The sequence below is a fragment of the Melospiza georgiana genome, chromosome Z (assembly GCF_028018845.1).
Source record: "Melospiza georgiana isolate bMelGeo1 chromosome Z, bMelGeo1.pri, whole genome shotgun sequence".
Taxonomy (NCBI): domain Eukaryota; kingdom Metazoa; phylum Chordata; class Aves; order Passeriformes; family Passerellidae; genus Melospiza; species Melospiza georgiana.
Genome location: NC_080465.1, coordinates 2,084,047 through 2,105,282, shown reverse-complemented (window position 1 = coordinate 2,105,282; position 21,236 = coordinate 2,084,047). Strand labels below are relative to the sequence as shown.

The 21,236-nt window shown below is 38.3% G+C and overlaps 1 protein-coding gene across 2 annotated transcripts in view; it reads right to left on the bottom strand.

The window, feature by feature from the left end:
* Positions 1-21,236, bottom strand: part of EDIL3 (EGF like repeats and discoidin domains 3) — a 237,446-nt gene that overhangs the window by 117,072 nt on the left and 99,138 nt on the right. For both annotated transcript variants that reach the window (XM_058044014.1, XM_058044015.1), the window contains one exon: positions 2,917-3,045. In XM_058044014.1, coding sequence (XP_057899997.1) covers positions 2,917-3,045 — 129 coding nt within the window. The remainder of the gene's footprint in view (positions 1-2,916; positions 3,046-21,236) is intronic.

Sequence of the window (21,236 nt, the reverse complement as noted above, 5' to 3'; positions counted from 1 at the left end):
GGAATTCTTGACAGTGTAGAAGAGACATGCCTTGCAACAAGGTCATTTTAATTTATCTCTTTATGATAAATTTGACAGACTTCCTACTTGATTTACCGTGAGTTCAGAATTGAATTGTTAAACTTCATGAAGCAGAGCAGTTTGTATCAAAGGAATGCTGTGAATTGAGCTAAGGTGATATTGTATATAAATGTTAAACTAAGTCCAGCAGTGAAAATCTCACAATTCTCCCTGACTGCAGAGAGCTCTGTGGCTGCCTCTCACAGCTCCCATCCCCAGAGACCCTCTGAACACCTGCAGAGGGTATCTGATTTATCATCCCATTTAAATCAGATTGTCTGAAAAGGACTGAATCTCATTCTCCCCCAAAGAATAACTCTTCACACAAGAGTTATTCACACAAACTAGTCTTTTCTCAAATCACTTCAGCTGCCTTCGGGGGTTATGGTGAGCTTGGGTCAGCTGTGGGAGGGCTTTATTTTGTCTTGAAGTTGACACAAACACACTTTGCTGATTATCAGGATCATTAGCTAACATGATATACCTCAATATTTTTAAAAGGATGCTGTGGACCCAGCAAACAACTCTAATGAATCACTCTGTGATGCACCAGCTGTATGTTCCTTACTCATTAATTAGGTGACAAAAGATGGCATTCCATCCAAAACTCGTGCTCAGCAATGTGTTTTGCTTGATGAAACTTGTGGGATTATTTACTTCTTTAACAAAGGTCAGCTCCATGATATTTTTTGGAAGAAGTGTTGCATGCCACGCTGATGCCTCAGGTTTTTGCTTTTCTATTTTTCACATTCTGTGCTGCTTCAGTGTGAGGGTCTGGGCTCCATATGAGGGGATGGTGAGCTCCGTGTACAGAGCAGGGAGACAAAACAATTCCTGCTCCAGCTGGGGAACAAATGACCCAAATCTCAGCCCAGGAGCACAAACACCGTGGGCTGGAGAGAGAAAAACAAGCAGGGTGGGACTGCCTGGGCTAAAGCTGGAATGGGACAATGAACTGCAAGGTGCAAATGGAGCAGAACTGATCCCAGGGACAGACCCCGTGCCCGGCCGTGCATTTTGGGGCCATTTTGAGTTCATTTTGTGACCATTTGGGTTCACTTTGGGTTCATTTTGGGGCCATTTTGGTTCATCTTGGGTGCAGCCCTGGCTGGGCTCTGGTGCTGCCCAAGGTGCATCCATGGAGGCTTTTTAATAAATCCCTGATTTATTCTTTAGCTCTGTCCAGCCTCTGCTCTAGGGCAGCCTGCACAAGGCATCAGTTTTTGGTGACCTAGATGGAGCAAAGGCATCTGGAAAACCCCCTGGACTAGAGCCAGAGGAACCTCCAGCTCTTGCTATCAATGTGACAGGTCCCATGATGGAGCATCCCTGAGCACATGTGTCCATGTGATGGTGTTTTCACATGAGCTCATCCACGTGGCTGGGCAGCAAACACTCATTCCCATGCTCCCAGCGGAGGAGGTGGGTGTATATTTTCACCAGATTAAGTCAGTGGAATTCCCCACGTTACCCACACAATGAACTGAGAGTGTGGCCAAATTTAATGGAATTGAGCATCCATATTCCAGTCCCTGGAGACACACTGACAATTTAAGGGACGTAACAAACATGAGGATGTTAGCTGAGGTGGACTGTACTGTTCCTGGACAATTCAAATTATAGGCAAGTATCTAAATGGAGCAATTAATTCAGGTAGGCTGGATTCAGTGTTTAGTCACTGTGAGCTGAATAACTGAACTAATTTTTACATGTGAGTGGAGCTGGATTCTTGACTGTTTCTTTGAGTTTTTTACCTTCTGTAACAGCTGGCTTCCAAATGCATCAACAGTGTAAGACTTAAAGAGCCATGCTGCTCTAGGTTTAAGAACCACTCATGCACAAAATGGAAACCCCAAAATTTCTCCCGTGAGCTTCTCCTCAGGCAAGTACTTGTTTCAAATGAGATTTGCATGTTAAAAAAAAAAAAACCAGTTTCTATTAAATTAACAGACAATACAGACTACATTTATAGGTTCACATATGACTGCTCAGTCACTAGCAGATGAATATCCCTCACTAATTGGCTTTGATTGCTGGTGGGGTGGAGTGAGAAGCAGAAAAGCTCCTGACTCTGTGTTAGCTCTACCCAGCAGTAACTATCAAAACATCCCTGAATTATCAATGTTGGTTCCAGCACAAATCCAAAACACAGGCCCACACCAGCTACTGTGAAGACATTTAATTCTGCTCCTGCTAAATCCAGCACACCCAAAATTTCTTTCCCCATGAGGTTCATTGTAAGTTCTCTACCTACACACTGCAAGATGAGGATACTGACCTGCTGTTCCAAATCTGATGTGAAAGTAGGAAATACTCTCCAAATAAATGAAAAAGATTAGAAAAAGATCAAGAAACTGCATTTTAAACAGGGTTAAATGACGTAAGTCTGGAGATTTTGCTCTTGAACTTAGATACTGTGATTCAAAATATTTCTTCATTATTTATAAAGACATAGCTAAAGAAATATGAAAAAGACATTTATTCAGAAATTTCAGGGTTTTTTCCCTTTTTTATTTAGCATTAATCAAAGCAAACCCACAAACACTACTGAGATAAGAAGATAGTACTTCTATTTCAAATACGCTTTTGTATTAAATCCCTGCAAAATACGTTTACCTTGTCCTTGCCATGGCATAAAACATGCATAGCAAATCATGTCCTGTTGTGTCCAGTGGGTTGGTAGTCAGGTCATTTTCCGAAGGCAGCAGCAGCATTCGGTGGTATTAGCTTGCTCATAATATAAAGGCCAAAGTCTGATATACTCCAGAAAACCAGATCCGATATTAATCCTTAAAGTGCAGGCAATAAAAAGGCTCCTATCTATAAATACAATAAAATCTACCATGTGGAACTTACTGTGCTGGCAGTGAATCCCATTAAATCCCTGTGGACATTTACAAACGTAGCCTATGAATGTGTCGCCTCGGTATGCTTCACTAATTTCACATATCCCACCATTATGGCATGGATTGGGGAGGCAGGGTCCTGTGAGAAGGGAAAAAAAGAAAAAAAAAAAAAAGAAAGAGAGAGAAGTATGTACACATCCACAATAACAACCATAATAATTTCAGTCATTTATAAACATTCATGAAAGAAATAAAATGCCTTACGCAGGCCTTTACATTCCACTAACTCAGTAAAATACACCCTTCACTTACTTCAGATAACTTGCCAGCAAGGATTTTTATGAACAAGAAAAAAAATATGAAGCGTGTCACTACTCATTAATCATGGCATTAGTTTTTAATGTGAGAGAAGACAGGAGACAGCGAGGCTAAATCTTGTTCTTCTGTTAAAGATAACAGGCATTCTAGTTTTTGCACCACTGAGGGAATAGGTATTAATCAAACATGCCTATCATGCACAGAGTGAAATGTACAATGTCCCTGAATGATCACTACATGTCAAGTTAGCATTCTGAGGAGATCTTTGCTATGGCTCCAGGTGACTTTCTGAAATGTGAGTATCTGGGCCAGTAGTTAGAAGCTACCAAGCCAAGTATTCTTTTCCATTCAGTGCCTCTGTAGCCACTTCAAGATGGTTTGATAAAGCTGTTCTGTCTAAATTTTCTTTTTCCCCAACGCGCCACATGCTAGAATGCATAAAGTTTCAGCATGGACATCTGCTACAATTGCAATTACTATAACCTTAAGTACCTTGAAAAATGGAATTGCTTGACCTGAGGTCCAGAGTTTACTCATTGAACACCACTGGAAAAGAGCTACTTATATTTTAATGTCTTACTAACACTACCCCCAGTACGACTCCTACCAGAAGAAAACATTATTTTGATGATTTTTTTCTCCCTATCTCATTTTAAAGAAGTGGTAAACATTGTTTAGAAAGCCTCACATGCAAGTTTGTCTTGATTTGTAAATTCAATAAAATATATGTTATTTGCAACCTGTGCTGTGTACCCTGAAAGGTGAAAACCACTGTTTGTTGAAACACAATGTCATAATCCTTCACTCACTTTAAATTGCATTTGGAAAAAAATACCCAAAGCGAAAAGAGAAAAGAAATCTAGAGCATAATTTACTGACAATCACAGTTGGAAATTTTGAAATCCCAGAATCACAGAAGTTGGAAAAGCCATCAAGTTCTACCTGTTGCCCAATTTGTCGCCAACCCAGAACACCTCCAGCCCTTCCTGGGACGCCTGCAGGGCTGGGCACTCCAAACCTCCTGGGCAGTGCCAAGGCAGCTCCTGAGCCCCCTTTCCATGGGGAAATTCCTGCTGTGCCCACCCTGAGCTGCCCTGGCCCAGCCTGAGGCCGTTCCCTCTGCTCCTGTCCCTGTTCCCCCCGGCTGTGCCCTCCTGGCAGGAGCTGTGCAGAGCCACGAGGGCCCCCTGAGCCTCCTTTGCTCCAGGCCGAGCCCCTTCCCGGCTCCCTCAGCCTCTCCCGGGGCTCCATTCCCTTCCCAGCTCCGTTCCCTGCCCCGGCCACGCCGCAGCCCCTCCATTGCCCGTGTGAGGGCCCGGAGGTGCCGCAGCCCTCGAGGGGCGGCCTCAGCAGGGCCGGCCCAGGGACGGGCCCTGCCCCGCTCCCGCTGCCGCCCCAGGCCGGCACAGCCCCGGGGCCATCGGCCTCTGGGCCCCCGGGCAGCCCTGGGCCGTGTCCGGCTGCTGGCACAGGGCTGGCACCCAGGACATGGCTCTGGCTGCCCTCAGAGCCTGGCAGGGGGCAGAGACCTGGGCACGGAGTCAGACACGCGGGCCTTCGATTGTAACCCGTGGAAACAACAATTACCAACTTTGTTACAAACCACAAGGGTTTGAGTAGAATTTAGTGACTTTGTCACAGGGTGAGAATGGAGAATTTTGGGGTTTTTAGAATGGAGGTTCAGGAGGCAAGATTGAGGAATCTGGGCCTGTCCTGTCCTTCCTCCTGTTTCTTCATGGCCTCCATCTTCTGCTGGGATGGTGGCACTTCTAGATTGGTTTTGGGTAGAAGCTCACTGTCTGACATAGGTGGTAGGTATTGGGAAGTTATGGCAAATAAAGTACACGTAGTTTTTAGTATAAAAAGAAAACACTGCCCTGAGGGTGGTCAGTGTGCCACAATCCAACCCTCCAGACCCTGGGCGGGTCAGAGAAAGAATGTTATATATAAGAGAAAGTAAACAACCTTGAAAAGCAGAACTTTTAAAGATGCTTCTTCTTCAGTCTGGCTGGGAAAAAGAGACTTTCTGACACCTGGGGGTCACCTCAACACCAGAGACCTCGTCACCACAGCACCCCCAGGGCTGTCCCTGCTCCCCAGCCCCTCTGCCCCAGCCTGGAGGGCTCCAGGGGGTTGGTGTGACCTGACAAGTCACCTTAGGGAGCCAACAAATGAACAAATAGAATTATTTAGACTTTAAAGATCTGTAAATTCAATGCTTCTGCATGTCTGCCTGTTCGTGTTTTCAATTACAAGCCCAGGTTTGAAAGATCCTCACAGAGCTCCATTCATCCAGACGTCACGTCAGGGAACACCATGCTCTCCAAGCAAATATTAATTTGCAAAGTGTAAAAATTAACTGAATGATGAGGATGTCAGAACATATTCCCCAGTTATTACTGCCCATGTGGCTATTGCAATTTTGAGAAGCCACGCAGGTGCACATTTCTATTACAACTTTTGCCATCAGCCTGTTCCAAGACACGGCCCTGCAGAGGTTTTGCTTGTGTACATCATTAAACATGGATATGTCTCACTGAACCAAAAAAATAATGGACATGAATGTACTGCAGATAATTCCAAATGGTGTTATTAGCAAAAAAAGGGCAAAAATTGTGAAGATGAAAATAAGGAGAGTGGCTGCTGCCTGATTTGCCTTTTGCCATGCACACTCTGTATTACAATTTAAAAGTAGTGGTACCCTACATTCTTAATTCTGGGAAGATTTGTGTCTTTCAAGTATTACTACTTCATGCTATTTCTCCTTCATAATAATTTGGGAAGAAACCTGTCTAATAATTTGCACTTTTAGCCTCCCAATAAATATGAATTGTGTATTTTTTTTTCCAAGCCTCTATCACAGTGCTACAGTTTGGGGAGTACCTGCAGGCAGCCTCATATGTTAATTGTTTCTATGCAGGCAAGATCTCTAATCTTCCAAGAACAATAAATCTCTTAATAATTACGTTCTCATTTTGCTTTTTGCTTTCTTTGTATGGCTTGTTAAGCACACATTCAGCCTACTTTCATCAATTTTCTTTATATTTTGCATTTTCTCAGATCTGTCCAAACTGCAAGGGCTTAAAAGGTCATCTGAGGTGCATAGTGATAAATATACTGGTGCATGAGAATATTTTTAGCTAATGTTTTTCTTTTATGAAGCCTTTCTTCTGAAAAAAAAAACAAACAAAAAAACAAACAACAAAATAAACACCAACAATATGAATTTTTTTCTGATTATGGTTGTTATGGACAACTAATATGACTACTTTCAATATAAATGTTGTGTATGTTGCTTTGGGTATTTTTGTTTGCTTTTGTTTTTGTTATTCATAGAAACTGGTAGTTCAAAAATTATTTTTAGAGCAACAAAACACTGTCATTATTTGTGCTCAAATTAAAAAAATTACAGTGACATAGTTTTGACTAATTTACATTTATTAATTGATAAAGACATGGGTCAGACTAACTCTGTGTTTGAAATGAATGAATGAATGATTGAAAATTAAAAAGCCTGTGCCACCCTACCATTGCTTCTAATTCTTCAAAGGACCAAAATTTAAGTTCACACATCTTGAGCTTATTTAAATTGCATGAACACCCTAATATGATTCCTCAAAATTAATTAATTAGTTAATTAATTAATTTAAACTGAGTCTACAGGACCCAATGATTCAATTTCTGCAGATTTAAGTTCTTGGAAGGATCTGGGGCCTAATCCTGCCATCATTCCATTGAAGCACCAAAAATGCAGTGTGTAAGATCTGGGCTCAGATGGCACATGAGGAGACATCCCAGCCAACTTCCAAAGGGATGTCTAGGCTTTTAAACAACATGGTGTTAAATTCTGGATAATTAATTCTATGATGGCCTGATTAATATGGTCTGTTACTCAGATCTATAGCAGCAAGTCCACAAATATAATTTAAAAAAAAAAAAAAAACCCAAAACCAAAAAACGCAAACAAAAAACGCAAACAAAAACCTCCTAAAAAACTAACAAAAAAACCCAACAAAAAAACCCCCCAAACAAACCAGCAAAATAACTAACTGAATATGTCAACTAATTTTCAAAAACAGTGGACTTCAGGGATTGATTGGGTTTTTTGTAAATCAATAGTGTTGTAATACTTTTACAGGTAATCTTTAAGTGGCTTCCCACACAAAGAGAACAACAACATTTGATCAATATTAATGAGCAGAGGAATTCAATGGTGTGGTTTCCAGGCATTTTTATCCACGTTCATATAAAATAATGTCAGCAAGATTAATTGTGCACTCAAAGTAATAGATCTGTTCACTTTGCTGCTCTTTTGAGGTCTTCTTTGTTCAGTTCCAGGGGTATCAGCCAACATAATAAGTATAGTCCAAAATACATCATCCTGTTAGTCAATTGAAATCCCATGCTGTTTTTGAAAAAAATATTGAAAGTTAACTTAAAGTGCAGCAGGTTTTAAATTTTAGATGTTCTTACTAAAACCTCTGAGACTTCATAGAGGTATGAATCAAATAAATGCATCCTCAGCAGAGCTGCAGAGGGGCTCAAGGCAGAACCATGTTATCTGTTTTCTCATTTGACAAGTAGAGTCAACGAAAAATTCAAAATAAAATCTTGTATCATGCCTTGCTGCAGTGGAAACTGCATATCTGAGGGAAACCATGAGTTTGTCTAGAGAAGATAAAGCCAGGAAAGCAAGGAAACCAGTTTAGTGATAGCCATCTGCCTCTAAAAAAACCAGCATAAGCATTTGTTTTTGCCAAATATAAAATCTGCTGATGCTTTGGTGGGAAGCAAAAATTACAGGGGATGTCATTAAACAAGAAATCAACATCAGGCCATCTTCATCACACACTTGGCTTCCCTGAATTCAAAAATATGCTAAAACAGATGATCAAAAAATCAAAGTCCACTTTTTCTTAGTAAGTCAAGCTAAAGTGACAAATATGAAAAATATAAAGAGAAAATAAAGAAAAAAATGTGTACTCCAGTGGAGTGAAACATGCAAAATAACCACATATTTTACAAGTAAAATTAAGTAAAATGAAATTTAAAAAAAATCTTAGCATGTTTGATGGTATCAATCCATTTTCTCTTCATGCAGAAGTAATATTACTTTAATGAAAAACACTAAATTAGATTTTGACCTTAATATACATCAAGGTAAAGATACAAAGCTAATTGCTTCATTTATTTTGTGGAGTATTACTGAAGTAGATTAATAGATAATGGTATTCTGATGATATAATAAGCTGCAAATCCCATCAAAACAAATATTGCGAGCTATCATCAAACTAATAAAACATATCAAATAATTTTCCTTTTCATTTTAAAGAAAAGTACTCTCCAGCTGCATGACTTTGTGGCAACAGCTTCTCTTAAGTTCCTCTTGGCCTTATATGGATGTCACATATGAGGTTTTTCCTCATCTGATAAATTGAAATCTTCCCCAGAGATCTCTTACACAGTTTTAACATCCTAAGCTGGAAGATTTCCTCTGTATTTGGATAATACATGGCACTTTAGGTGCTTCCTCTGCAAAGTGAAACCTTTAAAATAAGCAGTGACAGAGCTCACTTAGCAGGAGCTCCCGTGTTTTGGAATTAGTGTGTGCAAAGGCAGCCAGTGTCACAAACAACTTATTTCACCTTCATGGGACGGCAAGAGTCGGCCTCCTTGCTGCAGGAGCCAGCAGAATGGCACAAGCTGCCCATGGGGAGGGGAATAAGGATTATCACACTGAATCATGCTCAGTATCCAGGTAATCCAACCCTGCACTGCCTCTGCTCAGCAGTTCCTGCAACCTGAGCACAAAGCTGAACCATCCTGCCGTGGAAATGAGCAAAATCTGCACAAGATATTTTACAAATATTTGTCATGAGCTCAATTTCTGAGTCTTTATAGTTGACATAATTTTCTAAGTGACACATGTTTTCTTCACACAGTTAAAAATTTCACCACCACTGTGCACACAGATGATAGACTGCCTTTTTTTCAGAAGTACATTGACCTGTTTCTTTCCTCATTGCCCTTTTAAAAACTCAAAATGGATTTTTGAAAGGTCTGCCCCTTCAAATGTGAGATTGCAGAATTCACACTTCAGCAGACACAAATCCAAAGCATAACCTAATCCTATTCAAAAGGGACCATCTTCCACGGGGACACGCAGACGAGCATTCAAATCCATCAGGAATGTCCCTACAGGTTCTGGCAGAAATCTGCTTTATTGCACAAAAAGGTCAGGAATACAACAAAAGCTTCTGAGGGTCTCTGATCTTCCTCACATTTACTGCTTTGGTTGTTAATTCAATATTATTGTGAAGACTTTGAATGTCCCCAGGTGCCTGCCTTGCAGCGCAGAGTTTGGGAACATTGGAGGAGCACGTTCCCAGCAGATGTGCTGCCGACCTTCTGAAGGCACTGCAGTCATGAAAATGTCTTCTAGACAACGTGCTCATTCTGCCAATAAAGTATTAAAGTATTAAAGTATTAAGCATCAGCAGTAATGAACTAATGCTTTGAAAGTAGTCCAGTATTTGCTCCTTCTCACTCAAAGATTTTTTTTTTTTTTTTCATTTATAAGTAATTCTATGTTAAAAAAATACATGAACATCTAAATGTTTTAGGCCCAACTCCATTTATACTGGTGCACCATGACAAACTGACCATCATCAGTTAATAATGATGATCATAATAAAGCTGTATTTTGAACTCATCCTTCAAAGCTTCTAAAATGTAACAAGAAATTCTTCCTTGCCCAATACATTCAAATATTTGTAAAGTAAGAAGAAAAGGGAATAAACCAATCCACAACAGCTCCTTCTTATCCTTCAAAAAATTCCTGTCTGAATTTGCTACTCTTGCTTCTATTTCACTGCTGGGATACATATGTACTTTGCATCAACAAATTTGTATTGACCTACACCTTGCTTTTTGTTTGGTTATTTAAACCTGAAAAGAACAGGCACTGCAGAACATCATTCATGGTTTATGTGGAATATTGATAACAAAAACTGATTGCTGCATGTTATTCCAGTTAATGCATGAAAGCTGACAAAGTAATTAGATGACACACACTGTCATCTCATGAACATTCCCAAAATACCAGCTTTGGGGGAAAAAAATTAAAAAAAAATCTGTTCAGCCTGGCTTGTAAGTGAATTAGTAGTGTATTAGATTCTATCTGCCTATATATTCATTATAAACTGATGGCAGAGATCCAGACTTAATTGCACTGTGATTAAATATTTATCTTGTTTTTAATGCGGCAAATGGAGCGTGTTGATTATAATGATCAAGGTGTCTCCATCTGGATGCAGAAAAAGATAAAGTTCACCCCCTGAGAGCAAAATGGCTTTTGGGTCATTTCTGCACATTTCCCTCCAATTCTATTCCCTACAATTCTTTCTTCTACAGTGAAGAAATTTAACCTGGATTGTCCAGCCATCTCCCAACCTTTTTTGAGCTAATAGCTAGAATATTTTCTGTAAAGGAGCAATTTATACTTGATGGATATACAGTGACTTTCCTTAAGAGTCTTAAACTTCACACCCAAGCCTTTGATGGCAAATTATACTCAAATTTGAGGCATGGTGAGTGTAGCAGGCACTTTAGTGATTTTGCAGAGGGTGAGACATGAAAATACCCTAAAATCTGGGGAAAGTGTTCAATGCACTACAAGACATTTTCCCCAAGTCGTCTTCCATTATTTCTCTTCATATTCCTCAGCTTTCAAGGCTAAGAACTTCCTTTGCCAATTTTCAATGCTGTTTTCTACCTCTTTGTACCCTTTGCCACCCAAATATGTGTTTTTGGATAATGCCCACAGTATTCTTCCCCCACCAGCTCTCCCACAAACCTCCTTAGTGAGTGCTAAAGTGAGACCTGCTCTGCATCTCTGCATCGCCTTTCACAAGAGGATTTTATCTTCCCAGGGAACACCTCATCAGTTTACAGAAAATACAAATTTCCAAGGCCTCTTCCTCTTCCTTCAACTTTCCACTCAGGCAGCATCATTGCTGCTTTTCTCATAGATGATCCTTTTTCTGTCACTGACTTCTCCCAGTCTTTCTGACCCAGCTGTGGCATCTTGTTTGCTACACTTCTTTTGTGATCTACTTTGTCTCATTAAAACTAAATTTTCCAACACACATTAGAAATATTTTCCAAATTTATGTTTCAGTTGAGTCTGGTTTACATCAAACAGGGACAAAAAAAAAAAAAAAAAAAAAAAAAACAAGCAGAAAACCAAACCACCCTCTGCAAACAGAGAGAATAATTTTGTAAAAACTTTGCTGAAGGACTGCATACTTGAATTTTTAATGCTAAAATATTCAAAGAAAAATTAGATTTCAGTTGGGATGTCTGGAAGATTTAGTTCAAAGGTGCAGTCCTGAAAAGGCTAATGTCTACAGATTCTGCATTAAAACAAACTCTCCAAATCCATTTTCTACATGATTGGAACAAATCTATGTCTCTTTTTACTGCACTGATAATGGCTTAAATAAAACAGTCCCAGCAATAAAGAAACTATATATTGTTTGGTACCTAATGCAGAACCTCACTTGCAATTGGGATTTCTGTGCAACAGTGTTGTTTTTATCATCATAATTCTTGTCATCATATATGAAGATGTCATTTTTTATTGTTTCACTGCACTTTAGACTGCCAATGATGAGGACTTCTCATCCTTTTTTGCTTCTATAACTGGAAAATGGAAAAAAAAAATCTGCAAAGATTATGTGAACCTTAATTATGACAGCAAATAGAATAAATCCAGTTAGTCCTCTTGCTGAGGATTCCAGTGGGAACTAAAAAATGCCACAGCCTAAACTTAGGCTGTTCATATTTGTATGAGTCAGATCCTAATTACTAGTGCTGCATTAATGACACAGAAACAGCAGAAGAGAACCTCAGAGGGTGGTTATCCTCAGGACATGAAATATTATTAAAAAGTGATGAAAGAGAATCACTAAATGTGAAATATATATAGTCCAAACAGGCGTAAAGTTGTCCACAGCAGAAACCAAGGGAAATAGACAAGAGTTACACTCCAGTCACTTATTTCCCTGAGGATGTAGGACACAGGAAATATATCCTTTTCTCTTCCACTTTTTTTCCCAAGCTGCCATCAAACCCTGCTATTTCCATGTAAAAAACCTTAAATCCTATTGAATTCCAGATTCTGCCACTATTCTCCAACTCTTTCTCCTTTCCTCGCTAGACAATCCAGCTAGGAAATAATTTCTCTTTTTTCTCCAAAAAACATCGTTTTTTTGTCAACCCAGAAACCTACACTGATTGAGAATTCCAGCTCAAAATCACAACCCGTGTTTGCAGTCACGAGCCTTCAGTTTGGAACATACACAAGCAGGATCACTTGAGATCTGCTTCCTTTGCACCAGCTACTTCCACAGCGCAAATTCAAATTAATGGCTTGTGATTAATGTGGTTCACGTGAAGCCAGTTGCACCTGGATGGAAGCACTGACTTATTTTTGGGTGGCTAATGGCAGTAAGCCCTGCACAGCAATACTGCATGTTGGTGTTTCCTGATAAGCTTTAATGCTTTAAGTTGAAATTCCTGCTTGTGTTTAATAGTAATGTAAATAGTTTGTGATAAGGAGTTCAAGCACAGCTCTCAGCACAGGTGAATTTTGCCTTCCAGGGCTGGGGCTTGAGCTGCAGCACTCTCTAGGGAAATGATTTATTCCTTTAGGGAATGGCATGGCACACTTCCACTGGAGATCTTGCCTTATAGCCCCTAAAAGAGCAAAACAAGATTGAAGTGATAAAAAGATGTCACTGTTTATTCAAGGTCCTCCAGGTGCACTTATGGCCAAAAGCACATGTGATACAGGGCTTTGACACTTTTATCAGTTTATCAAATTAACATAATTGATGAGAATCCCCAGTTAGAAGTACATACAATGTGGTAATCCCCCCACCTTGTTTTGGCCTCCCTCTGAGGAAACTGTAGAATTATACAATGATACTTTACAGAGCTACAAATAGATGAAAGAAATATTTTAAAAGCCAAAAATCTTTTGACATCAGAGCCATAGAGCCTCTCTGGTGTCCACCCTCAGGTGGGTCATAGGTAGCTTGACAGACACATCCAACTGCATGACTTAAAACAGTTTGAGGCAAAAAACTCATTTTGAATTTCTTAAGATGTGATATTGTATGGCCTGTGTTGTTCTTCAAAAACTTGAGATGGAAACAAGACCTGGTGAGAAACACATTGCTTTGCACCTTCTCTCCTTGCCCCTATTCAGAGGAGGTTTGAGCAGAACACACACATGGCAGGATATTTGATTTGTGTTTTGTTTAATAAAAGAAAAGCCCAACGTTCCTGTTTTGCAGAAAAAAAAATAGTTGAAGTGTTTTGTCATTTAGGAGGCTGAATTAAAAAAAAATAAAATTGAGACATTTTTGGCCAACATGGAGAGATACTGAAATACTCTCACTCTTTCCCTTAGTGTATATTAATAAATAAACTGTTCTGCAGTTTGAACAGGATGAAATTCTGTCGAAAAGTTGAAACTAATGAAATTCATGAATAACTGTAACACTGACTTGTAATATTACTGTGGAGTGTTAATTCATGCTTTGTTAAAACACAGTGCTGCAGGAAAATTGAATACATAAATCTCTACCCAGACCTTTTTGGTTTTGGGCTGTGTCTTCTTCTTTGTAGCTATTGCAGCCGTTCCAATAAAACTTCAGGAATTCCAAGGCATTTCTCAGGGTATTTGACACAAATAACTTTCAAAGTATATAAAGGTAGATTTCATGCTAGCATATTTTTAGTAATAGAAAACTGGACATTCATGGGAGCATGCTACAATTAAAATTACAACTGTGTTCATAGTTGGGGCATATTGCAATTTCATAATTATTATTTTTATCCCAACAGTTGCCACACAGCCACAACTCCCATGGCAGCCAGTGGAAGTTGTGTCTGGAATAAGAACTGGACTGGGAAATCTTTTGGCCTTTTACTTATCTTCAGTCACTCTGACAATTTTCATTTAGCATTTTACTGCTTTACAGTACTGTAGATTGCATGTAAATGGTTTTGCCATGATTTTGTTTTGAAGTCACATGACATTTATTTGTAAGGAAGACTACTGCAGACAATAGGAAAAAAAATAGAAGAGAAAAATCTGCAAAAATAGTTGTTTTCAAAATAATTTTTTAACTATTACAAATGTATATATGATTACTCATACACAGGCAGGTGAAGGCTACATATCATATTAGGCTTTTGTCAAGCCTAATAAAGGACATTCACGCTCTCAGTTAAAGCATATTTTATCAAAAACATTTCCAGTAGAAAAAAGTAAAATGCATTTTAATTGCATTAGTAAAACTTCAAAACAATATACAATAAAAAATAATCTATTACATTTCTAAGACAAAGCAAAACAGGAAGGCCTTGGCTCTTGCAAAGAGTGATTGCCCTATGTAAAGTCAATATATGAGTAAAAATGATGTGAATGAAGTGGTACATGCTTGTTACTGCAAGAAATCATCTAAGAAGTTGCTGTATATGTGCAGAAATCCCCATGGTCCTGTCTGAGTGAACTCATTCAAGCCTTTGCTTGATATTTCCATGCACCTAAAGCAATTTATATTCTCTTTATGATAAGAAATGCATCTGAATTTTACCTGTTATGTTGTTTCAGTGATACAGTATAAAGAGGGCTGTTTAGTCCTGCCCAATGTTAGTGACAAGCAACATTTCACTGTTTTTTAAAATAACAGGGACAAATCTTCCTTCAACATATTTTTTCCGTTCAAGCTATGACAGACTTAAAGATCTCGAAATACAAGATCCTGATTATACAATCAGCCTCAGAGGAGGCTGACTTTAACAGAAGTACCAAATTCTCTCAGTTCAGCCATGCTCTCTATACTTTGCCACCTGCCAGAAAGCTTTCCATTCTTTCTTTAGCAGCCATCTAACCTGCTTAAGCTCAGGTTTTTTAACACTCTGATGTAATAAAACATTAGTTATTGAAAAGGTGTGGTTGTAAGAACTAATAATTTTTAATTATATTTATTTTCATTAATAATTTCCTTCTATTGAACAGGAACAGCTTTTCTACAAACGGGTCATTATTCAATATGTTTTTTGCCTCCTGAATTGATGTGCAATACACAGCATTGACAACCAAAAATCACTTAAATTTGCACAGTAAAGGAGTGAAATTCCTTCCTCAGTATTATGTTTCCACAGTCAATCCAGCGCTTTGAAGATGGTCAAAAGATGTTTAAACCCAAAATAAGCATAAAGTACGACTCCTTGTGTTGCTATATTTAATTAGAGTCCTTTTCATTTGGCTTGTTAACCTGCTACTAAATCCTCAATCAACCACTAATTCTGCTTGGTTTTCTTTTATTAGTATTTGCTTATTTTTATTTCACTTTCCACACGCGTAATCCAGGATGGGAATCTTAAGTGACAGGTAATCCAAATGTTTGAGCAGAGAAAATTTTTTCATCCCCACTCCAACTTTCAATGAACATTCCCACCAAATTCCACCTTCCTATTGCCAGCACACAAGCCACTGACATGGTTCACTGAGGTCCCTACAGCAACCAGAACAGTACCTCATTCATCTTCTCATTCCTTCCTCATCTTCAGAGGACGAAGAAATAAATACCAAATAATAATATTTGGATGTTTATTATCCACTTGTCTTAGCTGCCCAAAGCTAGAGCTAGTCCTACTCTTTTCATCTGTCCTGGCAAGGACTAGACACCTGCAAAATCTCTTTTTGGGGAATGCTGCTTCCCAGATGGGAAGAGCTGCACCAGAGTGTAAAACCACTCTGTTTGTTACAGACCTCATAGAATCACAGAATTTGGGTTGACACTTTAAATATCACCCAGTGCCACTCCCTGCCATGGGCAGGGACATCTCCCACCAAACCAGGTTTCCTCCATCCAGCCTAGCCTTGACCAGTGTGAGGCAGATGCCTGGCATGAAAAGCTTCATCTTGGAGAACATCTGCCTCAAAATTCAGGTAAGAAAGGAAGGGAAAAGCAGACGGAAGGAAAAGTTCATTACAGGAATCAGTGCCTGGTTTAGGGGACACTGTATGATCTCCCACTTTATTCGTACACGGGGATGAATGTTGTATAACCACCACAAATAGCAATCTCTGAAACTGTGCAGGTTATAGAAAAATGCCCCTGCCTGAGTTTCTCAGGCAGCTGCCAGCACTGCAGGCTGATTTCAAACTCCTAGCTCACTTTTTTTGTCAGTCTTGGGAAGAAGCAAGCCATTTTGCCAAACTGTGTTATTTTTATGATATGTGGATGGACAGTCACTAAGGGATAGGCTAAAAATACTAATTAATTTTCATTCCTGACCTAAGCAAGATTTCCAGCTTTTAAATGTGACAGGCTGCTCCAATAGCCTTCAGTGCCACCTGGCATCTAGGACTATTTTTACTGCATAAGCCTCATTTCCATCAGAATGGGGTTCAATATGACCTTTACATAATTTTATGATTTAGTCTATATTTTGCTTGGAATAGATGGAAAAGTAATTAGCAAGCTAGCTGCAGGCACTGGAAAAAAAAAATAAAATATGAAGTTGGAGAAGAAAAAAGGAAAAGGAATTGCTACAAATGCGTAAACCAAGTTGAGCAAGACAGTAAATCTGCGGTACAGTCCCTGGGGGAATGGCAAATCCTTTCCCTTAGAATAATTCTGAGAGATGATTTCCCTCTTTGAAATGTGTGAAATGGAAGAGCTTTGCAGCAGAATCTCTGTGGCCCCAAAGAGAGCCTGGGAGCTGGCACAGAACCACAGCTCCGGGTCCTGCTGGGCAGTGGGCAGCAAACTGGGACCCTTGAGTCTTGACCACACACACCCTTGATGCTCCGAGGGTGACACAGAAAGCAGATTAAACGTGTCGTGCTTTTGTTTTTAAAGTTTCATTTCAAGAAATTGGAAAAAAAAAAAAAAGAAAAACCACAGAAAAATCTGATTTGGTTTCTCTTTTCAGATTGTCATGAAATCATAGAATGGTTTGGGTTGGAAGGGACCAAAAAGATCACCAGGTCCAAAACGAATCATAGTAACCACTGAAAAAGGCACTTTCCCCCCCTTTTTTTGAATTTTCTTTGTTTTTTTTAATTTTCCTTTTTCTCCCAATTAATAAAAGCCTCTTAATAAGGCCTCTCCGGGCATTATTTTCATGGAGAAGAGAGACCCTTCTGTGAAATTGTGAAACCCAAATCCAAACCCACATCAGCTAAGTCTTTTAAGGACAAAGACGCGGTATAGTTTTTAAATAAGGATATAAGCATAATTTTCATGTAAATATTAATGCCAGTACGATCTCAAATATTTTTAATTTCAATTCTTCGCCTCATTCCCTGAGAACCACGGACACAAAGTGCCCAGAACTTTAACCAATTGGATCTCACCTGCTCTCTGATGAGCAGGGCAACAACCAAAGGGCAAAAGAATTTTCTGACATGAAGCATGGAAAGACAAGGAAAAATTGATTACAATACTTTATATTGTTATAAAAAAATCAAAACTGTGAAAATCTGATATTCTGAATATCAAAGCAATATTCAACTGCTACATGGGATTTTAATACTAATATGTCTAGTGTTTTAAATATATAAAAAATGACAGTCCAGTAACTTTTTAAATGCAAAGATATTTAGATAGAGATAACTAATTCTTCTACAACATTTTTATAGCACTAGTTCCCTTCTGTTTGGGTTTTTTTTTTAAACTCTACATGTCTCTGAGGATCCAATAATTGCACAGAAATATTCTCCTAAGAGTCATCAAGGCTGTGCCAAGCAAGTCAGCTTTGAAATATCTACTGACTGAAATAATTTACATTACCTTCAATTTTTCGGTTTTTAAAATCTTTTTATTGATTAAAATTAATTTTATTTCTGTAAACCATCTTTTTTTTTTTTTTTTTTTAATTCTGTGAATAAAAAGACAAATACCAACACAAGATGTTTTGGTATCCCTCTTTAAAAAGTTAAACACATGAGATCCAAGGAAGAAAACAAGCACCAGAGGAACCTGGAGTTCTCCTAGCAGAACCAGAACAAAGCATGCAACTTCTGTTTCGATTTTTATTCTGGAATTATATTTCAGGTATTGCTTAACACCATGCTCCTAGAGTAAGGGTAATGGGTAAGCAGTTAAGGGTAAACTCTTAATAGTTTTAGATCTCTATTTCTCATGACTTTTTGATAACTGTAATTACTATGTCTAGTACAACTTTCATCCTGGAACTTGTGCTCTTCCATTTTCTAAAATGCCATTAATTTCCTTTAATAAAATAAACTTAATTCTATAGATTTTTGCAGCCAAAGTCTCTTTCATTTGATAAAGCATTTTCAGCTTTTATTCTTTCTCAAAAGTGATTTTTCCCCCCCGTGTTATTTACCTCTTTTTCCCCCTATGTTATTTACTTCTTTAGGAAAAACATGCTAAAATAACTTCTATGTAAGTCAAAAAATCTAAATAAAGAGGGAACAGGGTAGATCTCACATGGAATTTTGGAAGGGTAATATAATTTTTCTTAGATACACAAATATTCAACGCAGCTTATATACTCTGCCACAAGGTTGTTGAAGGGATTATTTTTTAGCCATGTCTTTGAAGAAGGAGGCCCTGCCATGTAGTGAAGCTTTAATCTCTACAACACCTAAACTTAAAAGACAATAGCAGATCTCACCCTGTAAAAGAGCTTTTGTTACTATGAAACTTTAAATGTGTTTGCGTGTTATAAAGATGGAAGGCAAAAATGAGAACGCTACGTTTCCTAAAGCATTATAATCTAAAAAAAGTAATAATAACAATAATAACAATAATAACAATAATAACAAAAACAACAATAACAACAACAACAAATAATAATACTAATACTAATACTAATACTACTACTACTGCTACTACTACTACTACTACTAATAATAATAATAATAGTAAAATCAGTGGCAGAGGCAAGGAATGGCTCCAGTTAATGGGGATCTCAAAGGAGATGTATTTATTACCTCAGTCAAAATCAGTGTGTAGAGGCAAGTGAACAAACTGCTGTGCTCTGTCTCATCAGGTGTTGGAAGAATTACTCTTTAATAATTGTAGAAACCTCTCCAGGCTCCTTGAGGAATCCATAAAACCATGGGGAAACATTTTTGGGATGAAAAGCTTCAAACAGCAGGACATCCAGCAGGAGTTCCTTGCTACATTAGGCTTTGAAAAATACTTGTCAACAAAGGAGTCTCCTCCTGGCTCAACAAACAGCTTTCAAAAACTCATGTTAGTTATAGATGGGAAAAAAACTACATGGAAAAGAGAGAATTTTCCTGAGATTTTCCTACTTCTATTAAATAATTATTTAATTAAACAATAATGTAATTAAATTATTTTATTAGATTTGATTTTAAGTCAAAACAAATGAAGAAATATGGTGAAGTGTCTCAAAACAGAGTTTAGGTGTCCACAAGGACATAAAATCATAGATATAACTGGGAAGAAAAAAAAGATCTGGAATAATGCTTACCCAGAGGCATTGCTAAGGAAAACTTTGTTGAAACTGTGAGGAAAAACTCCTTGAAAAAACTCCTTTATCTTTCCTTGTAAAGTAACTTGGGTGAAAACATGGGGTTATAATTAGACTTAATAATTAGTCTGGAGCACTCTGAAACTCAAGGAACTCCAGTGAAATATAATTTCTATAGGGAGATAGCCACAGGGCACTTATTATTACAGGATTAGTAATCTTCACTTTACTGGTTACAATTCTCAGAGTAAAATTTTAAATTTTAAAACTTTGCTTCTATGGGATTCCTCACAGATGGCTTTGTCAGAGCAGCTAGGCCCTATCCCAAAAAGCAGAGTATGGGAAACAACAGTGTTTCATCCCTTTGATTAAACAGGAAAGGAAATTTTAGTTTTGGTCCTGATCACAGGTCAACTAACAGTTTGTAATTTTCATAGAATATCAAAATAATTTTTAAAGTCTTCACAAAAATATTTGATGCAATTTATCCTGCCTCATGTTGTTTCACAAGTGAAGGCATTTGTTGGAAAAATACTGTGTGCATTGATTATGATTAGATAATGATTACATAAATTTCATTAACTGGCGGAAAATTGCTGCGCTTTTTTTTGTGGAAAAGAGCAAAACCTGGTATTGTATAAAACTGTCCCCACTAGGCACATGCCACTGAAAGGCTCTAGGTGAGTCCATGAGGTTTTGAATGCAGTTTCTATTTATTTTTCTGCAGCCCTGCAACTTCCAAACTGCATGGCTGCATTCCTGCCCTGAGGGAAGGGAATCTGCTTTAAGCAGAACCCACAGTTTTACAGATGCCAATAAAATGTGAGAAATAAGTTGTATTAATCCTGTAAGAGTGCAGAACTAGTCTTTGTACTTTCAAAACAGCAACATCTGGTCATATCTTACAGCAAAATCAATAGGAATCATAAATTAGGGAGCATCTGAAGACCTAGCATTGCTTCTAAAGTTTTTAAGCTAGAAATTAATGTTAGATTGCACTTTATGCATGGATTTTTCTCTTAGTATAAATCATATCTGTAGTGCAGCCCACGTGGCTGTGTCATAAATTCCACTTTCCTCCTGTTGAACGTTTTCAGCTGTTGTTTCTGGGTAGCTTGGCCAGATCACAGTTAGGGGCTCCCACAAAACCAGCAGTGGTGTTCAAAGAGGGAGGCCAAGTCTTTGGGAGATGCTCTAAAAAAATATGAGTATTTAAACCATTTCCCTAAAGGGAAAAAGACTGGGGGTTTTGTTTTTTCCTAAGTAAAAAACACATCCTTTTCTAATGTTTCTGTTGAATGGCTGCAGTAGGTTTCTGCTAGAACACTTTCCATGAAAACTCCAAGACTGACAGATCTCTCAAGAAATGGAGAGTTGAAAGTGTTGATATTTAGTAATTAGAATGCAAGGTCCATTGGGGTGTGTGAGTACTCTACATTTTTCCCCCAAATTCCT